This window comes from Chaetomium strumarium (assembly GCF_033439665.1).
Source record: "Chaetomium strumarium strain CBS 333.67 chromosome Unknown B0T15scaffold_6, whole genome shotgun sequence".
Classification (NCBI taxonomy): Eukaryota; Fungi; Ascomycota; class Sordariomycetes; order Sordariales; family Chaetomiaceae; genus Chaetomium; species Chaetomium strumarium.
Genome location: NW_026944434.1, coordinates 626,738 through 643,817, shown reverse-complemented (window position 1 = coordinate 643,817; position 17,080 = coordinate 626,738). Strand labels below are relative to the sequence as shown.

The window sequence follows — 17,080 nt, the reverse complement described above, 5'->3', positions numbered from 1 at the left end:
AGAGCGATCAGCGGTTTTGGGGGATCGAGTCGTTGCCTCGGGGCCGTGAAATGATCGTCCATTGGAAGCGTCGTTGGTGAGCGTGTTGAAGGAGTTTGGATCGCGTCGCCTCTGGACTGGGTAAAATAAGGGTTCGGCCTGGGCTGGCGTCAGGATTTATGTCTAGAGTGAAACAGTGCTAAGCTAGTAATCACAGTGCTCGTTACATTAGCCCTCTGCGCTCAGTCCTGCACAAGGTGCCGTATAGATCTATGTCTGAATTCTAGCATTAAATGTACTATCCCGTAGGGATCTTGGTCTACATGTCCGCCCGTCCCACTCGAACCGTAACAGCCTTTTTCCGGCCAGACTCCAGCTAAACCTTAACACGCCACGGCGACCCAACCTTACCCGCCTCCTGCATCAGCCTCCTCGCTTTGACCATCCTCGCAGCAGCCATCAAGACCATCCCAAGCACCAGCGTAGCCCCAGCAAAGGCCTGAGCGCCGTAGTAGCTGCCTCCCTCAGCCGTGATGATGGCGCCGGCGATGGGCGGCCCGGCCAGCGACGCAAAGCTGACGATGGTGAACACCATGCCCATGCGGACGCCGGCCTTGCGCAGGTCGGTCGTGAGGCTGCTGAGCCCCGCGGGGAACAGGCTCTGGATGCCGCCGGCGGCCATGCCGTAGAAGACGCACCAGACGTACAGTCCCGCCGTGGACCCGACCGCCATCCAGCAGAACAGGCAGATGCCGGCAATGCCGACGGTCGGGATTATGGCGTTGAGGGGCCCGACGCGGTCGGCGATGTAGTTGGGGATCAGGCGGCCGGGCAAGCCGACGCCGTTGATGACCAGCAGCAAGTTCAGACTGTCGGTGTAGCGCATGCCGATGATGTCCCGGCTGAAGGACGAGATGTAGTAGAAGGCAAAGTACAGTCCGAGGAAGAACTGTCCCCCCCCCCCAACCCAACATGTCAGTCCACGCGCAACCAAACCCCAACCGAGCACCGACCCTCAGGACAAGAGAGTCTACCTAGGTAAAACTCACCGAGAAACTCCCCAGCGCATAAAGCGTATACTCGCCCTCCTTAAACGCCTTCCACTCCACCCATGGCCCGCTCCTCCTAGCCGGAATCCTCCTCTTCAACCCCACCAGCGCCACCGCAAACGTAGCGAGCTGCACATACCCGATCGCGCGCATCGCCGCCGCAGACCCCTGGGTCGGCAGCAGCTGCCGGACCATGCTGGGGAAGACCAACCCGCCCGTGGCCGTGCCGCTCGCCGCAATGCCCATCGCAATGGCCCTCCTGGTACTGAAATACGTCGACAGCGTCGAGATGCACGGACAAAACAGACACCCGTTCCCCAGGCCCATGCATATCCCCTGCGCGAGGAGGACCTGCCAATAACTGGTAGCGACCGAAGCCGTAAAGATGCCCACGATCTGAAACGCCGCGCCGAGGGCAAACACGTGGCGGAAGTAGCCGGCGTCGGTCAGGCGGCCGGTCAGGGCGCCGACAAAGAACAGCAGGAAGATCTGCAGCGAGCCGATCCAGGAGATGTCGGAGGGCGGGCGGCCGAGCGAGGCGGTGTAGTGGGTCTGGAACAGGCCGAAGGAGGTGATGAAGCCCCAGGTGTTCATCACCACGAGGTGTGTGCTGGCGACGGCCATCCACGCTTGCATCCCGCCGTCGGGCGGCGGGCCAGGGTTCCAGCTCGACTTGGTGCTTGCTTTGGTCAGGACGCGACTGACGACTCTCGAGAGCATGCCGTTTGCGTTTCCGTCACCGTCACCGTTCCCGCGGCCAGCCGCTGTATCGTCGCCGTCCCGCTTCTCACCATCTCCACCCTCCGGGAGCGACGACGAGTCCGTGTCTGGACCTGAATGGGAAGCCCCCCTCTCTACATCCCCGGGTAACCGCGTGGCCGTCTCGTTCACCATTATTATCGGCGCCGGTAGTTCCGTTTGCTAGTCTGTATCCCCGATTGCCCTACCTCGGTCCTGACTATTGGTGTTCAGCGAGGTGAGGCGAGTGAGTATGAATCCCAACCGCACCCACACCCCCGTATCAAAGAGCGGGGGACCAAGCGGAAGAAAGTGTACTGTGTAAAGCTCTGCCGTCAGTCAGGCGAGACTAATAAGTCAAAGGACCGCAAAGCTGAAGCTGAAAGATATAATCTCGTCTCGAACTGGGAAGCAGTGCGTGCGGGCCGGGGACATAATGTAATGGAATGTAGTTTTGACTCATCAACCCAAGCACAGCAACGCAGATCTCCGGAGAAAAAGCTATCACCCTACAGGGAGCCGAGAATGGGATGCTATGTCAGATGCCATTGTGGAGCCGGACCCGGCGAGAGGTGCCGGGAATAGACTTATCGTGACAAAAACCTTCAGATGGGCCCAGCCAGGCCCGATATAAGTCCTCGGCTCTCGGCACCGGGACGCGGCTTCCATCCGACCGGCTCGCCATGGGTACGGTAGTGACAAGAAAGCAGATGTCATTGTTGCGCCCTTCGAAATTCCTGTAACAGGAATCGAATCCTGTTGTTCTGCGAACCAGTAAAAAATGCTGATGCTGACAAACTGAATGGAGCCGATGCAACATCGCGAACCAGCCCGACCCCGAAGGCCTGTGGATCCCGATGCTACGGCTTGCCGAGGGTGCATCTTGAAGGGCATCGGCTGGCGCCGATGTCGCACCCACTCAGGAAACGTGATAATAGCGAGAAGCATGTTGCATGAGTGCCGGATGAACTTGCACGTTTAAAACTAGGTAACGCGGCTTGTGTACATCTCTCACCAAGTAAGTGCTCTGCCCTGAACATTCCTCTGCCCCTCTCGGACGCTTCCCGGTACATGATTATTAGTGGGAGTCCAGCGCAACCTCGATAACATGTCCTCCGTACAACCATCCTGCTCAAGAAAAATGGTAACCACCAGACGACCATGGCCGACTAATAGCCGGAAAGCAAATGCGAAAGCCTGCAAATGATATGTGACATACTGGCACAAATGCTGCGCCCCAAAACCCGAGCAAAACCTGCGAACTCAAACGAATAACCGAGTGTACCTGCGCGGCATACGATCGCGAACGGACTTCTCAGCCACGTACGGCCCAGCGAAGGAACCTTTTGGCCTTGCCTTTGAACGAACCATCCGAGCCGGGGGGTCCATGCCGGACGGGAGGGAAGTGCGTCGGTGATGCCGCAGCGGAGCGTGTCCGGCTGAAGATGTAGGTAGAGAACGTGCTGTTGACGGAGCCTCGGGGTACCAAGCCCGTTCCATGGCTGGGCCCGGGAGGTGCACTGGTAGCGGGATCAATCGTGGTGCTGCTGGGGAAAAGCGTTGACACCGAAGCCGTCGCGTTGGCTGGCGTGGGCGGCGACGTGGGCACGATGGTCGTGCCGCTGAAAAGCACTGGGGTTGCTGACACCGTAACGGTGATGACTTCTGTCAACGAAACCGTGGCAGTGTCGAAGTCCGGCGATGCAGTGGAGCTAACCTCCGAAAATGTGGTACTAGCCGCCACTGCGCTGCTGCAAGATGAGGACACTGTACCAGACCTGAAGGCCGGAGCCGTACTATTGAGAAAAGGCGCTGAAGCCGAGACGGTCGCGTTGACAGCAGTGGGCGAAAGACCAGACGTCACTGTAATGGAACTGTGGTTGGGAGATCCCGTGACAAGAGGTGGCGAAACCGAACCAGTCCCAATGACACCGGTGGGGGAAAGACCAGACGTCAGTGTGGTGGTAGTTTGGTAGGGAGATCCGGTGACAAGAGGTAGTGAAACAGAACCAGTCCCAATGACACCGGTGGGCGAAGGACCAGACGTCAGTGTGATCGTAGTGCGGTTGGGAAACGTGGTGGGCACTGAGGGCACGACAATCGGGGTGCTGCTAGCCTGGGAGCTGCTAGGCACGGTTGAATTTCCCGATGCCGTGCCAGTTGGAAGCAGAGTGCTCCAGGACAGGCTCCATGTCAAGACGCTCGACTTTGTTGCGTTGAGACCCGCGCTAACAGACGTTGGTGCTGTTGGCGCGGTCGTGAGCGTGACGTTGCCCGCTGCGGATGACGTGACGCCCGACGGTGTGAAGGTTGTGATGTTAACCAACGTAGAAGGCGCAACTGTTGGCAGTAATGGTTTGCTTGTGGTGTTGCGAAGTGAGGTGGGGAGACCGGGAGCTGTTGTGAGACTCGTGTGGTCGACCGGCAGGGACGTGATAGTGGTGGTCAAAGTGAGAGTAATGATGACTGGAGGCGGAGATGCCGTGCCGGTGATAGAGACAAAGACGGAACTGTCATCACTGGTTGGTGTGGCTGTAGTGTTTCTCGGCGTCGTGCTATTCGCGCTGGTCGGAAGAGGGCCGGAGGGAAACGTAACCGTGGTGTTAGTGACACTCGAGAACACAATCGAGGAAGGCGCAGGGGCTCCTGTGCCGGGGACGGCCGGGGTTGTGGAGTTCGCGAAGCCTGACGACCGGCCAGCGCCGCTAGTTGGAAGTTCACTCTCTATGGTGGAGTACGTTGGCGCTGGCGTGGTTGACACCCCCGTCTGTGATAGCGAAGCAGAAAGTGATGTCGAATTCCCCGGGGGCGCGAGACTGGGCACAGTAGAACCAGGTTCCGGCAGCGAAGTGGTGGACTCAATACCCGACTGCGTCACCGTGGTGTTTGGTGCTGGGACAGCAGACGTGTACGAGGTCGGGATCGTGGATGGAGGAGCATAAGGTGGTGGTGTGCCAGAACTGGATGAGATCCGAGGCAGTGGCAAACTGGTACTTGTGGGGTTTGTTGGATTTGTGGTCGGCGAAACACTCAAAGTCGTGGACGGAGGACCGTACCCATCGGGATCAGCGGCTGAAGAGCTTTGAGACACTGGCAAGTTGCTCTCCGTGGAGGACAGAGGGGTAGTTGACGGACCAGCACTCGATATAGTGGATGGAGGGCCGTAGCCATCTGGTTTACTGAAAGCCGACGACGTTGGGGCGAGTGGCAAACCAGTGTCCGTTGAATAGTCCAAGCTTGTAGACGGATCGCTACTCAGGATTGTTGACGGCGGCCCGTAACCCTCTGGATCGGAGAAAGATGCCGAGGTCTGCGAGACAGGCAAGCCCGTGTCCGTTGGGTAGTCGAGACTTGTGGAAGGCTCACTGCTCAAGATCGTCGACGGAGGACCGTAACCATCAGGCTCAGTGAATATTTGCGATGTGCCGGGCTGCGGCAAGCCAGTACCCGTGGGGTCCGCGGGAGTTGTTGGCTGTGCAGATGTGGTGGGTTGCACTTGAGGGTCAGATCCGGGGAACGAATAACCATACCCACCGTCAGGTTCTGAGTAGGTGTAACCTCCAACTGTACTGGTCTGGATGCCATTCGAGTTGTCAGTGAGGGAACGAGCGTGATGGTGAAACTCAGATTGCGGCGGGGAGGATCCACCCACGGACACCGGAGACTCAACAATGCTGAGGGCGAGGTCGGTGACTACGACCGTGGACGTCTCCAAGGTCTCGGTGCATGTGTCGTGTGATGTGCTGCTGGTTGTTACAGGCGACGGTGTGGTTCTCGAAAAGAGCGGTGCTCCGGACGTGCTGTGGGAGACAGACTCATCTGACGTAGGGTAACTCGTCGAGAGATTCAGAGAGGCGCTGGTCAAGCTGTACGAAGGCCAGATGGTAATTTCGACAGGCACAGAGCTCTGTGACTGAGACTCCGTAGTCCAAATCGGCTCTACCGAGGTGATCACCGAGTCGCTGGCCGAAGAAAAGTACGTGGGCAGTTCTGCTTCACTTGATGTCGGATCACATGTCTCCGATGACGATGAGGGCGTGGTAGGTGGCCACAGCGTGACCTCCGACGGTTGGGTAGGTGCTACCACCGTGCCATTACCACTGAGAGATGGAAAGCCTGAGGCTGGAAGCGTCGTTGAACTGGGTACTGTGAATCCTGCCGAATTGGATGAGAGAGTGAGGTTCGCCGTAACTGACAGCACAGTTGAAATTGCCGAGCTGATAACGACAGGTGTCGATGTCACTCCTTCACTGCTGCTGACCTCCGTGGACTGACGAGGGGCAGATATTGGTGTGGTGCCGGCGGTGGCAGTAGTCGGCTGCGCCGGGTTGCTCACCAGGTCGGAACTGCCCGTCAGCGCGCTAGTGGAATGGTAATCCACGGATGTAGAGGAAACAGGCTCATCGGCAGGCTCATCGGTTGTGATGGGCGTAGTGGAAGCGGACGGGGTAGTGGAGCCAGGGAGTTTAGGTTCCCCAATATAGGTGATGGTGACGGGCTTTCCAGGGGAGTCGATTGGAGTCACTGTCAAAGTGTAGATCGGCTGACTGCTGAAGGGAACAGTATTGGACTGAGTCTCAACGGCGCTTGTCTCTGTCGAGGGCAGATCCGATCCCACCTGACTCGACGTCGCAGTGGAGGGGGCAGGAGCCGAGCTGCTTTCATGGCACGAAGGTTCTGTCGTAGGTGACTCCAAAGTGTAAGTAACAGTGTATGAAGATCGTCCAATACCCGACTGTCCTGGGACTGTGTACGTGACCTGGATAGTGGACGTGGTGCTGCTGCTTGAAGGAGGGGGAGCTTCGCCGGCAGGAGAAGACGGAGTTGGGGCGGATGTCGCAGTGGGTTCCGTTACATTGACGGGTACTGGCGAGCCTGATGCTGTTGACGAAATGACAGGGACGGTGACTGTGTCTATGCCCGGAGCAGTACTTCCTGTTTGTTGAGACGAAGGCTCGCTGGGGACCACAGTGACTGTCACAAGGTTCGTGACAGTGCTGGTTTGCGTCGGCAGACTGACCTGGGTGGTGACAGTGTATGTCACGACTTCAACGGACAGAGAAGAATCGTCTGGCGACGCGGGGCCGGCCGATGTGGTTGCCAAGGCTTGCGCAGGGGGCGAAGGCGTGATGGTAATGGTCCCCGTGAAGGGCGTGGGAATCTCGGCGTCAGGGGTAAGAGTGTATGTCACCACGAACGGTACCATGTCCGGTTCATTTGGGGATCCCAGGGGGATCGTAACCGTCGTCGTACTCCTGCTGAACGGAAGAGGCAATCTGCTTGATGAGATTGGGGAAGCAGAGATCGTGGGTGAAGGGATGGACACGGCGGACACGGAAGACTGCGGGACTGACACGGTAGGCAGTGAAAGCGGGATGGAGACCGATATCGTGGGCACTGACACCGGCGGAATGGATGGTGTGGGAAGGGTGACCGAGGCGATAGTGATCGGGATAGTAACAGTGACCTCCGTACTGTAAGTGTAGCTTCCGATCGAACCAGTCACAGTGAGGACAGACATGGAATCCGTCTCAGGGGACCTCGAAACCGGATAATGTGGCGTCGACTCGGAAGTTGAGGGTGCAGTGGCCGTGGCAGCCCAGGGGATGGTTCCGGAGTCCTCGGGATCAGTGAGAATGATGACCGGTTCGAAAGTCGAGGTACTCGGCGCTGGGAGCGTGACCGTCACAGCAGAAGCGCCAATGGTTCTCCCAGAGAGAACAGTGGTCAGCATCGTTGCGTCCGTGAGAGACTCGGAGTCGCAACTGGTGCTTTCTGTTACGCGTTTGGAATGCCGCACAGTCGAAGACGGGCAAGCATATATGGGCGAAACCGTTTCATGGCTGACTGAGAAGTCTAAACAAGTAGACGCAACAGCATCATCGCTGGCGGACGGGTCAGTACTGGTGTGCCGAAAATTAAACCTGCGACCTCTGAAGACGCGATGCATTACTTACCGACGTGAGACGGCAGCGGCCGAGGCCAGCCAGATCACGCCCAACAGGGCTCCAAGGGAGGTCTTGAGACGCATCTTTGCCGTATGGCAGTGGGAAAACGAGAGCGCACGGACAACACTCGAGGAATCAAATGAGCGGCTGACTGGGCGTCAAAACGAAAGACTTGAGCGTGCCCGCTGGGAACGACAGGCGTTGCGGCTTGAGAAGGAAATCAAGGTAGATGGAGGGGAGGAGAATGGCAGGAGAGGTGAAGAGTCGTGGGTGTGAGGAGGATGAAAGGCTCACAGAACTCGTGAAGAGCACCCAGGCAATGAGAACCACTCAGGCAGCCGTGTTCTCGCGAGGAAGGAGCACCTAGCTGGGTTCCATGGCAAGCGCGGTAAGAACCACCACAGAGCTGCACCATTTGACGTCAATAACCCAGCACAAACGGCAGGAGCGACCCAAACTATGGCAGTCGCCATGACTCACTGCATGAGGCCACGGTGTGCGAGTCTTCTAAGGTTGGGCTTGAGGGAAGGAGCGAGGATCTTCCAGTCATAGCCCGCAGTCGGTGTGCAGCCGCAGATTTCGTGCTCTCGCCAGTTTCGAATCATCAACTGGGCAACTAGCAGGGACAACAATGTCTCGATCAGGTGCGCCGGAAAAGACCGCATCCTTCCCCCTAGCTACCTATCGATCCCGTTTAGGAGCTTCCAGGCAATGATTGTGTTTGATCCATCATTATTCAAGTACGAGAGGCTGTAGAGTCAATCGCGCATGTCCGAGTAATGATGTGATACAGGAAGGAGTGGTGGAGGAAGATGCCGCGCCGTCCCCAATCCGGAAGCTTCCAGTCCTCCCAGTCGCAAGGGCAGTGTCCATCTGAGGCAAGTTGGGTCCCGTTGACGGTGGGTTTGCTGAACGAACCTGTTGAACTGATCGGGCCCATCGAGGGCATGTTGCATCGAACTCAGAAGTGCATGCCCTTCTCTCCAGTACCATGTTAACAAGGTGAATTGGGCTACCTTCAGTCTTAGAACCGAGGCACTTTGCTCTGCAGGTCAAGGCTACCAGTGCACAAACGCACAGGTAGCGCGGAGAGGTAAGAACCACTGAAAACTCTTCGCATGATAGGCTCAAACATCGTCATCATGATAATCGGGCCCCTCGCCCTCGTGGTGTACGACGTCTTCGTGTGGCACGGGCCGCCCAACTCGTATCCTCGCTCGCTCCTCCATCTTTGCAACCCACATGGCCGCACCGGCAGTGGTGGTCAGCAGGAAGAAGAAGCTTAGAATCGGGATGAGCTCCAGGATCATAGCAGCCGTCCCGAACCAGAGATATTCCCACCGCCTCGCCTCGAGCTCCCTCTTAACTTCCTTCTTGTTCAATCCTCGCAGCTTAAACCATCTGTGATGCGAGAGTTTGCCGAGGCGCAAACCGGTGATCATGATGAAAGCAGGCGTGCCGACAAAGGGAACCAGGTTGAGCGGCAGGAAAACGATCAGCTCAATGATCTGTATCAGGCTCCATGGTTGGTATTCTGCGCGACTTGTCGGCTTGCCCAGCATTCGAACAGCGTTCGGAGCTTCCAAGAAGAGGACGCGATGCGGCGCGATGAGGTCGGTGAGGTCGTGCTGGATCAGGGTAGCCTGGTAGCGGTGTGTTAGCATGGGGCAGTCGCCAATGCCGGTTAGTGAAAGGAAAGGGCAAACTTACATCGAAGATGTCCACACGGCACTCGTCGACGAAGAAGCCCTCGAACAATCCTTGGATGATCACGAGGCCCTCGCCCAGCACGAGGACTGTCGTGTTGATCAAGGCGCCGGCGCGGCCATGGAATATGAGGAGGAAGAGGAACTGCGGCAAGAAGGCGAAGGTGAAGAGCAAGAAGTAGACCAAGAATGAGATGAGGGAGAGAGGGAGGAGGCGCGATACGAAAAGCGGGTAGAACTCGGGATGGCGCAGGAAGTACCAGATGCCTCGGATAGGGTAGGAGGCCGATATCAGCGCGACGGTAGCGTAATAGACGAAGCGGTGGAGTGGGCGGAGAAGGCGCGAGACGCGGGAAGATCCGTCGCCGGGCGCGGCTTGCGTGGATGGCATGGCGGGCGCCGCCGTTCTGGACTGACGATGTGATGGGAAGTCTCACGGTTGCAGAAGGTGAATGGAATTCGGACAGTGCCAATTACGTACCCCCGGCGCGCTAGCGTTCCGGCGTTTCGGTAATGCGGGGAACTCTGGCTGGTAATCTTAGTGACACAACCCTAACCCGTTGGAACATCGGCAGCATGCCCAAAGGAGATCATGAGGCAGCTCATTGCCAGTGGTCTTGTGGAAGCAACGCAAGTGGTGATGAATCCTTGGTGTTGCTACCGAAGATGTCGACTACCGGGCTATTTAGGAGGGGAAAGTGTGGCATGCAGGAAGCAATGCGGGGCTGTATGGCTATGGGACTGCCTTAAGCGACAATATTTCGTCTTGATGTGGCTGGTTATAGCTAGACTCTGTTCAGGACTGGGGATGCGGTTGGTTGCAGCACGACTTACAACAGTAACGAGGCCACCCATGTTGCGACATGACTTTCGTACTTTATTGATAAAGCAAAGGTTTCCGAGTGGAATGCTTGGGTGAGAACAACGACAAGCCTAAATGGTAAGAATATCACACTCGGCTAGACCGAAGGCGCCAACGATTTATCCGGCCATTCACGCCTGGCTAGCCCGTTAGGTCATAGGTGACCGTCGAACGGCAACCGCAAAATCAACAACAGCTTGGCTATGAGCATCTTCCCCGTTTTTGGCATGTGCAACTGCTACCACCACATTACGTAGTACTACTAGTACTACCTCAATCCCATATCACTAACCCCTCTCTTCACCTCCTCTTCCTCAACACCTAACTCACTGAACCTTCTTCTGCTTTTCTCCCTCCTCACTACCATAACCCCCAACGAAGTACCCCTCCCCAACCCAGTCCACCCCCTTCCCCCTCCTCTTCCTCTCCTCGGGCGGCTGCGGCCACTCATCCAACACGACCCCCTTCCCGTCCCCAGCCAGCGTAAACTCCACCCCGGCCAACCCGGGCTCCAAATCCACCATCAACTTGAACCTGCCCGGGTAGAGCACCGTGTTGCCCTTCTCATCGACCCTCGCCAGACTGCCCAGCGTCAGGTCCAGCGTGACGGTGGCCGCCTCACCGGGTGCGACGGCGTGTGCGCGGGCGTAGGCGACCAGGGATTTGTGCGGGTGTGGCGGCGGGCCGAAGGTGCCGGAGAGGAAGAGCAGCGCGACATAGTCGGACTGGACTTTCCCGGTGTTGTGCAGCTGTAAGGGGAGGGTGGCGATGGGGCATTTATCCATGTACTTGTACGTGGAGTTCAAGTTGGCTTTGCATGCGGCGACGAGGTCCGCGATCTGGAATGTGGCGTTGCCATTGCCGTTGTTGGCATTGACCTGGAGAAGCCCGCTCGTGGCGCCAAGCTCAGCAGTGAAGTTGGTATAATGCAGGCCATACCCAAACGGATACACCGCAGTACCATTATACCACTTATACGTCCGCCCGGGACTGTTCTTCCCCGGCCGCAGCGCCATATCGGTCATCGGCACCTGCGCGACATACGCGGCCGGGTACTGGGTAATCGGCATGCGTCCTGCGGGCGCCACCTTGCCCGTAATGACATCCATGATCGCCGTCCCGCCGTCCTGGCCCGGATACCCGGCCCACAGCAGGGCGCTGACGTTGGCGTTGTGCTTGATCGGGCTGGAGTCGATCTGCCCTCCGCCCATCTGCACGACGGCCATCGGCTTGCCATACAGGGCCAGCTGCCCGATCACGTCGAGCTGGGCGCCCGTCCAGGCGATCGAGTCGCGGTCGAGCCCCTCGGACTCGACGCTGTTGTCGATCCCGCCCACGTAGATGATCACGTCGGCCTTGGCGGCCGCGTCCCACACGGGCAGCCAATGGTCCGTGGTCGGGTCGCCCTGCCCGCCGGGCCCGTTGGCGTAGTACACGGTGGTCAGCTGCTGGGCGGCGTGCAGCGGCGAGTGCAGGTAGGGCGGCTGGCCGAAGTAGTTGCCCTGCATCTGCGCCGTGGCGTTGGCCCAGTCGCCGATGAGCGCGATGCTCTTGTTGCCGCTCAGGTCCAGGGGCAGCATGCCGCCGTCGTTCTTGAGCAGGACGATGCCCTCGACCGCGGCCTGGTAGGCGAGCTGCTGGGCGTGGGGCGTGCTGACGCTGGAGAAGTTCAGTTGCCGGTAGGGCTGCTTCTCCGGAGCGTCGAAGTAGCCCAGCCGGATGAGCGACGAATACTGGCGGATCAGGGCCTGGTCGACGACCGAGTCGTTGATCAGCCCCTGCTCGTACGCAGCCGGGAGGTGGTTCTGGTAGTAGGTGCCGCAGTTGACGTCGGTGCCGGCGATGAGCGACAGCGCGGCGGCCTCCTCCCTGGTCTTGGCCCACTCGTGCGGCAGGTAGACGTTCTGCACGGCGTCGCAGTCGCTTGTCACCCACTGTTGCTCGCTGGTCCAGCCCCAGTGCTCGCGCAGGACGTCATTGAGCAGCCAGGGGTCGGCGCACGTCGGCACGCCATTGACGGCGTTGTACGAGCACATGAAGGCGCCGACGTTGGCGTCGCGCGCGCAGGTCCGGAACGGCGGCATGTAGTACTCCACCATGTCCTGCATGTTGATCGGCGCGTCCCACTGGTACCGGAGGTTGCCGTTCCACGACTCCATGTCGTAGCCAACGAAGTGCTTGCACGTGGCCACGATCCGCTTGTACTTGCCCTCGTCGTCGCCGCCCTCCAGGCCGTCGATCAGCGCGTGCACGTACGAGCTCAGGTGGAACGGGTCCTCGCCGGGCGTCTCCTGGCCGCGGCCCCAGCGCGGGTCGCGGAAGGGGTTGATGTTGGGCGTCCAGAAGTCGAGCCCGGCGCGGCCATCGTTGTTGAAGGCGCGTGCCTCAGTGCTGACGACCGTTGCGACGGCATGGATGAGTTCGTCGTCGAAAGCGGCCCCCATGAGGATGGGCTGCGGGAACGACGTGGCGTAGCTGTAGTCCCCCTCGGCCGAGAAGTTGACGCCGGGAGAGGATGCCACCCCGTGGAGAGCCTCTTGCCACCAGGTGTATGCAGGAAGGCCAAGGCGGGGAACACCCGGGCTCGTGCTGCCAGTGTTGTTGATCTTCTCCTGGATGGCCATCACTTTAACGAGCGCCTTGGCGCGGGTCAAGGGGTCTGAGCGAATACCTGGTTAGCACGACGTACTGTACAATGAAGAAGGCTTACAGAGTCGCATGCATACCGAGGGAGGCATCGCAGACCGAGTTGTTTGCGAGAGGTCCGGAGACACAGTCTGGGAAGCTAAAACCCAGGGCGAAGACCCCGGGGACGGTGGCAGCTACGCTGCTGAGTAAGAGAGCCGCCCGCGGCATGATCCTTGGATGAAAGGGGCTTTACAGGACGATGGCTCCTGGAGTGTCTGTGAGGTGCGCCTTTCACACGGCGCGACGCTCCCTCATATAGTCCTCCGGCCGGGCGCCTCGGGGCCGTCAATGACATCTAGGTACTAGTCAACGCTTGTCGAGGCTATGATCGTCGATCGACATTACAAACATCGCTTCCCCACCTCTCCGCGCTCCCCGCCTTCTGTGAGCTGTCGTGTGACGCTAAAAAACTACTGCATTTCCCGGGCCGGGAATATCTGGAATTGGGGAAAACTTCGTGGTTGACATGCCTGTGGTGCTGGGTGGTGGGACCAAGGACTGCGCTGAACCTGGTTCTCGGCAACAGACTCCCGGTCACTGTATGTATTACAAAGACAGAAGAGCCTCGATTCGTTCCCCCGTCGTGAGTGGTGACCGCGACTGGGCCGCCGGCGATGGTCGGGGATAAGAGAGCCGCACGACCGGTCGTCGTCCACCTGCGCAAACAAGCATCGATCGCCATTTATCCGCCCTTTTAACCACCACATTCCCGGGTGCTAGACTGCTACTAGTGCAGTGGGTCCCGGCACATGGTCCAGGAGACGACGATGACGTACAGTACTTTGTAATCCGTAGAGGCCCCGAGGTTTGACGAGGTACCTCACCCCTTAACAGGCGAGAGCTTGGGTTGACCAGTTCGGGTTGGCGGATATCGTAGGTGGTTGGTTTGCCAGTAAACTTGTTAGTCCAGCTTATCATCATCAGTGCTAACAGCTAGCCAAAAATACCATCTCGTCCAATTCCATTGGTGAGGTTGAGGGACCAGAATCACCAGAGTCCGAGCTCGTCTCGGATAGTAGGTACTACCTACCTATACTCTGAGTCTCTGTTTTGCTCATAAACATTCTGCCTCTGCTCAAAAGGGTCTAGAACTAGTAGCTATGAGGACAGAAAACCGCCCGTTTGAACAACAATGAAGAACGGCGACACACGGGATGGGTGACGCCATAGAGCTCGGTTGCGCGTCTGTTCCTTCGCCCGTAATATGCGCAGCAGCCTCGGTGCCAGGGCGGTCGAGATCGGTACCAACCGGCTTGCCGAGTGCCGCTGCGAGTCGGGCATTGTACGCGGAGTCATCTGACGCGAAGGCCTGGGTGGACTGCACGTTGGGTCTATCCCGCTGACCGAGTGCCGCTGCAAGTCCAGCTTTGTACGATGTGTCGTCCGAGGAGAAAGGTTGTGTTGATGGTAGAGCTGAACGAGGACCCTCTCCCTGACCCATTTCTCCGCGTTCCGTCAACACCAGACCCAGCATACGAGAGAGCGAGAGTGAGAGAGAGAAAGAAGAGGCCGAAGGATCGACTCGTGAAAGCGGTTTGCGGATGATTGAAAGGCGTTAGCAAAATGCCTGGCCCTGCGGCTCTGGCTCTACACGCTACGCCATCCACCGCTCTCCGCCCTCTTCGAGGCGAGGGAAGATGTCACATCTTTATACGGTCGGAATGTACCAGGCCAACTCCGTAGGCGCCAACTGGTCTCTTCCTCCGCGGCCAAGTTTCCGCCAACCAATCTCTCCTGATCCCGGTTGCCTCGCACAGGTTGCACAACTTGCGGCGGCAGGTCTCAAGAGGTCGCCTCGGCTCAGCGAACGTTGTTGACGAGCGCGTTGCAACTTGCAAGTCACTCAGCTTAGCCCGTGCTTGATTCACAGGGTTCTCGATAAGATAAGCACCGAGCGCTAAGCTCACTCGACCTCGACGAACCGCATCAATTATCGGAGCAAGTCCCTACAACCAAATCAACGAGCAATGGACGGATCCGGCCCATGGGTACCAGATTTCGATGATAACTCCCCATGGCGCTGGCCCTGGTGGAAGTTTGATATGAAACCCGAAGACTTATTCACGACGCTGACCGATCGATACAACACGGTGCCGTACAAGACCCAGAATTACGAAGCATTTCACCAGGACGTCAACGAAATCGCGGCTAAAGCCGAGGACGTGCTCGATTTCCATCAACGGCGTGCGCTCCGGCGAGAGCAGCGAATCCAGGAGATGCGACGAGCTTGGGACAATATAGGCGTCAACGTCCTCTGCAACTCTTCGGTCTTTGATGACAACGCCGCTCGCTTGAAGGCCTTCCTGTACTTTACTTCGAATCTTTCCCTGGATGCTCTCATACTCTTCGTGGATTCGCTTCATCCGCGGCCGCTGCGGGGTACGCTTGTTCCCGGGCCTCGCCCCTGTCAAGGTAGCTGACATAGCAGCCCTAGATACCACGCAGGCCAATGTTCAGTTGCCCCGTCCGGACACGGCGCCGACTATCCCGACAGGAACGACACCTTGCGCTAGCTCGCAGGGCAATATGGCTGGGAGCATCGACATGGACGCTAGCGCACCCGATCGAGGTCATGAGAAACAACGAAGACGCGGTGGACTCGAGAAAAGGTAATAGCTCGAACCGGCGAGGCAATGGAAGGATATCGCGACCGTCGCCGAGAGCGACACCATCATCGCCGCCAGTCCTGACAAGGCATGCTGGCGTCAGCAGGAAAACGACACAGCGCGGCGGCACGGCTAGGCTAGGGACGAGTAAAGCTGGGCAGCCGGACAGCGATCCCCGAACGTCACCCGACCTTCGGCTGCAGAGAAAGCGGCATCAGCAACGTCCGGCAAAGAGGCGTACAAGTCGCAGGTTGGCTGGTCGGCCACCTGAGTTTAGCGAGGCCTAGGCGGTAGTTGTTTTACGTATCGTGGAGAGCACCCTCGTCTACGACACCGGCGCCATGCGTGCCGGGATCAGACCTCGCAATGAGTACACGCGCTGCTGCCAACGTTCACGATCACTTGCGTGGCACACTCCATTCGGCTCGACGAAGTCGGTTTACCTGTCCGCGTCGCGTACTGGCTGGTGTGCAGCACGTTGGTGATGAGCGTGTAGACCGGTCTGCCACCGGCGCACTCGCGAGTCAGCGCGGTTATGGAGAGCATCGAGCTGTGGCACGTCGATAATCGGCTGAAGGCTCTGGTATGGGCTTTGGGCGAGGATGTGGCCCTGCCGTACGACATCCCGGGCGCCCAACCTCACGCAGCGCTTGCCGTTGACCGGCTTGGTGGTTCTGGAACTAAATCGGCGGGCGCGCCTGCTCACCGGCAAGACATGCCCGGTCTCACTAGGTAGCATCCCGCTGAACTTCAACCGGCGGCGCACCCTAGTCGACGTACTGTTCCTAAGTATTCACCACCAACGGGCTGGATCGCAACTGGCCATCGACGTCCACACCCCATGTCCGAGTGAGGCCGTTGCGTTTGTGCGGCCAGGCTGTTGGAGATGGTCACCTTACCACTGGCCTTCCAGACCGCCTTGGTTGCCTTCTTGCCTTTGTTACCACAACCGCAGCCACATCCTGCAACCATCAATATCATCACCATTTTTCTGCTCCTTGTACTTGCCTCCAACGTAGGCGGATGGGAACGTCCAGTTGGTGCCCGTTGTCATCCAGCCGTGTCGCCGAAGGGGGTATGACCTGGCTTAATGGTGCTTCTATCTGGTACGTGGGGCAAGGTAAGGAGGGGCAAAAGCACGAAAAACTCCAACTACTAATATATTCTCATGATAGTAGTAACTCTTTCCTGACGCGCCACTTATACACGTTCCCGAGATAAGTGCGCCACTCATATGTGCTGCACCATTGTCATGTCAATGCGCTGTGCGTCCGCGGGATTTGCTCGGCATGTCTATATGTGTCTTACTCTACGCGAAATCTGGCGGTATCCCGGTTGAGTCGTGAGTCAGCACTCGGACGAAACGCTGTGCAACCGATGCAATCGGAGAGAGCTCGGCCCAGGCTCGGATAGGATTTGATAGGAGCTTAGCCCAACATCGACTCTGGGAAAGCGCGATGGGGTTACATCATTGAGATGCAGCATGCAGGCCAGACCGGCCTCA

General features: G+C 58.3%; 6 protein-coding genes across 6 annotated transcripts; 2 read left to right on the top strand and 4 right to left on the bottom strand.

Moving 5' to 3' along the window:
* Nucleotides 1–136: 136 nt before the first annotated feature.
* B0T15DRAFT_261263 (major facilitator superfamily domain-containing protein) lies at nt 137–2,011 on the bottom strand. The gene is made up of 2 exons (XM_062863333.1): nt 1,029–2,011; nt 137–928 (listed from the first exon to the last, which is right to left on the bottom strand). Exons 1-2 carry the CDS (start codon nt 1,920–1,922, stop codon nt 356–358), a joined length of 1,467 nt encoding a protein of 488 aa, XP_062718790.1. The 5' UTR covers nt 1,923–2,011; the 3' UTR covers nt 137–355.
* On the bottom strand, nt 2,012–2,897 carry B0T15DRAFT_261257 (uncharacterized protein). The gene is made up of 2 exons (XM_062863332.1): nt 2,370–2,897; nt 2,012–2,275 (listed from the first exon to the last, which is right to left on the bottom strand). The coding sequence occupies exons 1-2, from the start codon at nt 2,712–2,714 to the stop codon at nt 2,102–2,104; spliced, it is 519 nt and encodes a 172-aa protein (XP_062718789.1). The 5' UTR covers nt 2,715–2,897; the 3' UTR covers nt 2,012–2,101.
* An 887-nt stretch (nt 2,898–3,784) lies between these two features.
* Nucleotides 3,785–5,056, top strand: B0T15DRAFT_504288 (uncharacterized protein; the record flags this gene model as incomplete). Its single annotated transcript, XM_062867494.1, has 1 exon — nt 3,785–5,056. One exon carries the CDS (start codon nt 3,785–3,787, stop codon nt 4,706–4,708), a length of 924 nt encoding a protein of 307 aa, XP_062718788.1. The 3' UTR covers nt 4,709–5,056.
* Nucleotides 5,057–8,752: 3,696 nt separating this feature from the next.
* B0T15DRAFT_261235 (uncharacterized protein) lies at nt 8,753–9,956 on the bottom strand. Its single transcript, XM_062863330.1, has 2 exons — nt 9,425–9,956; nt 8,753–9,357 (listed from the first exon to the last, which is right to left on the bottom strand). The coding sequence occupies exons 1-2, from the start codon at nt 9,809–9,811 to the stop codon at nt 8,842–8,844; spliced, it is 903 nt and encodes a 300-aa protein (XP_062718787.1). The 5' UTR covers nt 9,812–9,956; the 3' UTR covers nt 8,753–8,841.
* A 406-nt stretch (nt 9,957–10,362) lies between these two features.
* Nucleotides 10,363–13,327, bottom strand: B0T15DRAFT_261240 (putative xylan 1,4-beta-Xylosidase). The gene is made up of 2 exons (XM_062863331.1): nt 13,009–13,327; nt 10,363–12,941 (listed from the first exon to the last, which is right to left on the bottom strand). Exons 1-2 carry the CDS (start codon nt 13,136–13,138, stop codon nt 10,609–10,611), a joined length of 2,463 nt encoding a protein of 820 aa, XP_062718786.1. The 5' UTR covers nt 13,139–13,327; the 3' UTR covers nt 10,363–10,608.
* A 1,367-nt stretch (nt 13,328–14,694) lies between these two features.
* Nucleotides 14,695–15,863, top strand: B0T15DRAFT_576440 (uncharacterized protein; the record flags this gene model as incomplete). The annotated part of the gene is made up of 2 exons (XM_062871031.1): nt 14,695–15,349; nt 15,484–15,863. The coding sequence occupies exons 1-2, from the start codon at nt 14,938–14,940 to the stop codon at nt 15,861–15,863; spliced, it is 792 nt and encodes a 263-aa protein (XP_062718785.1). The 5' UTR covers nt 14,695–14,937.
* Nucleotides 15,864–17,080: the final 1,217 nt, after the last annotated feature.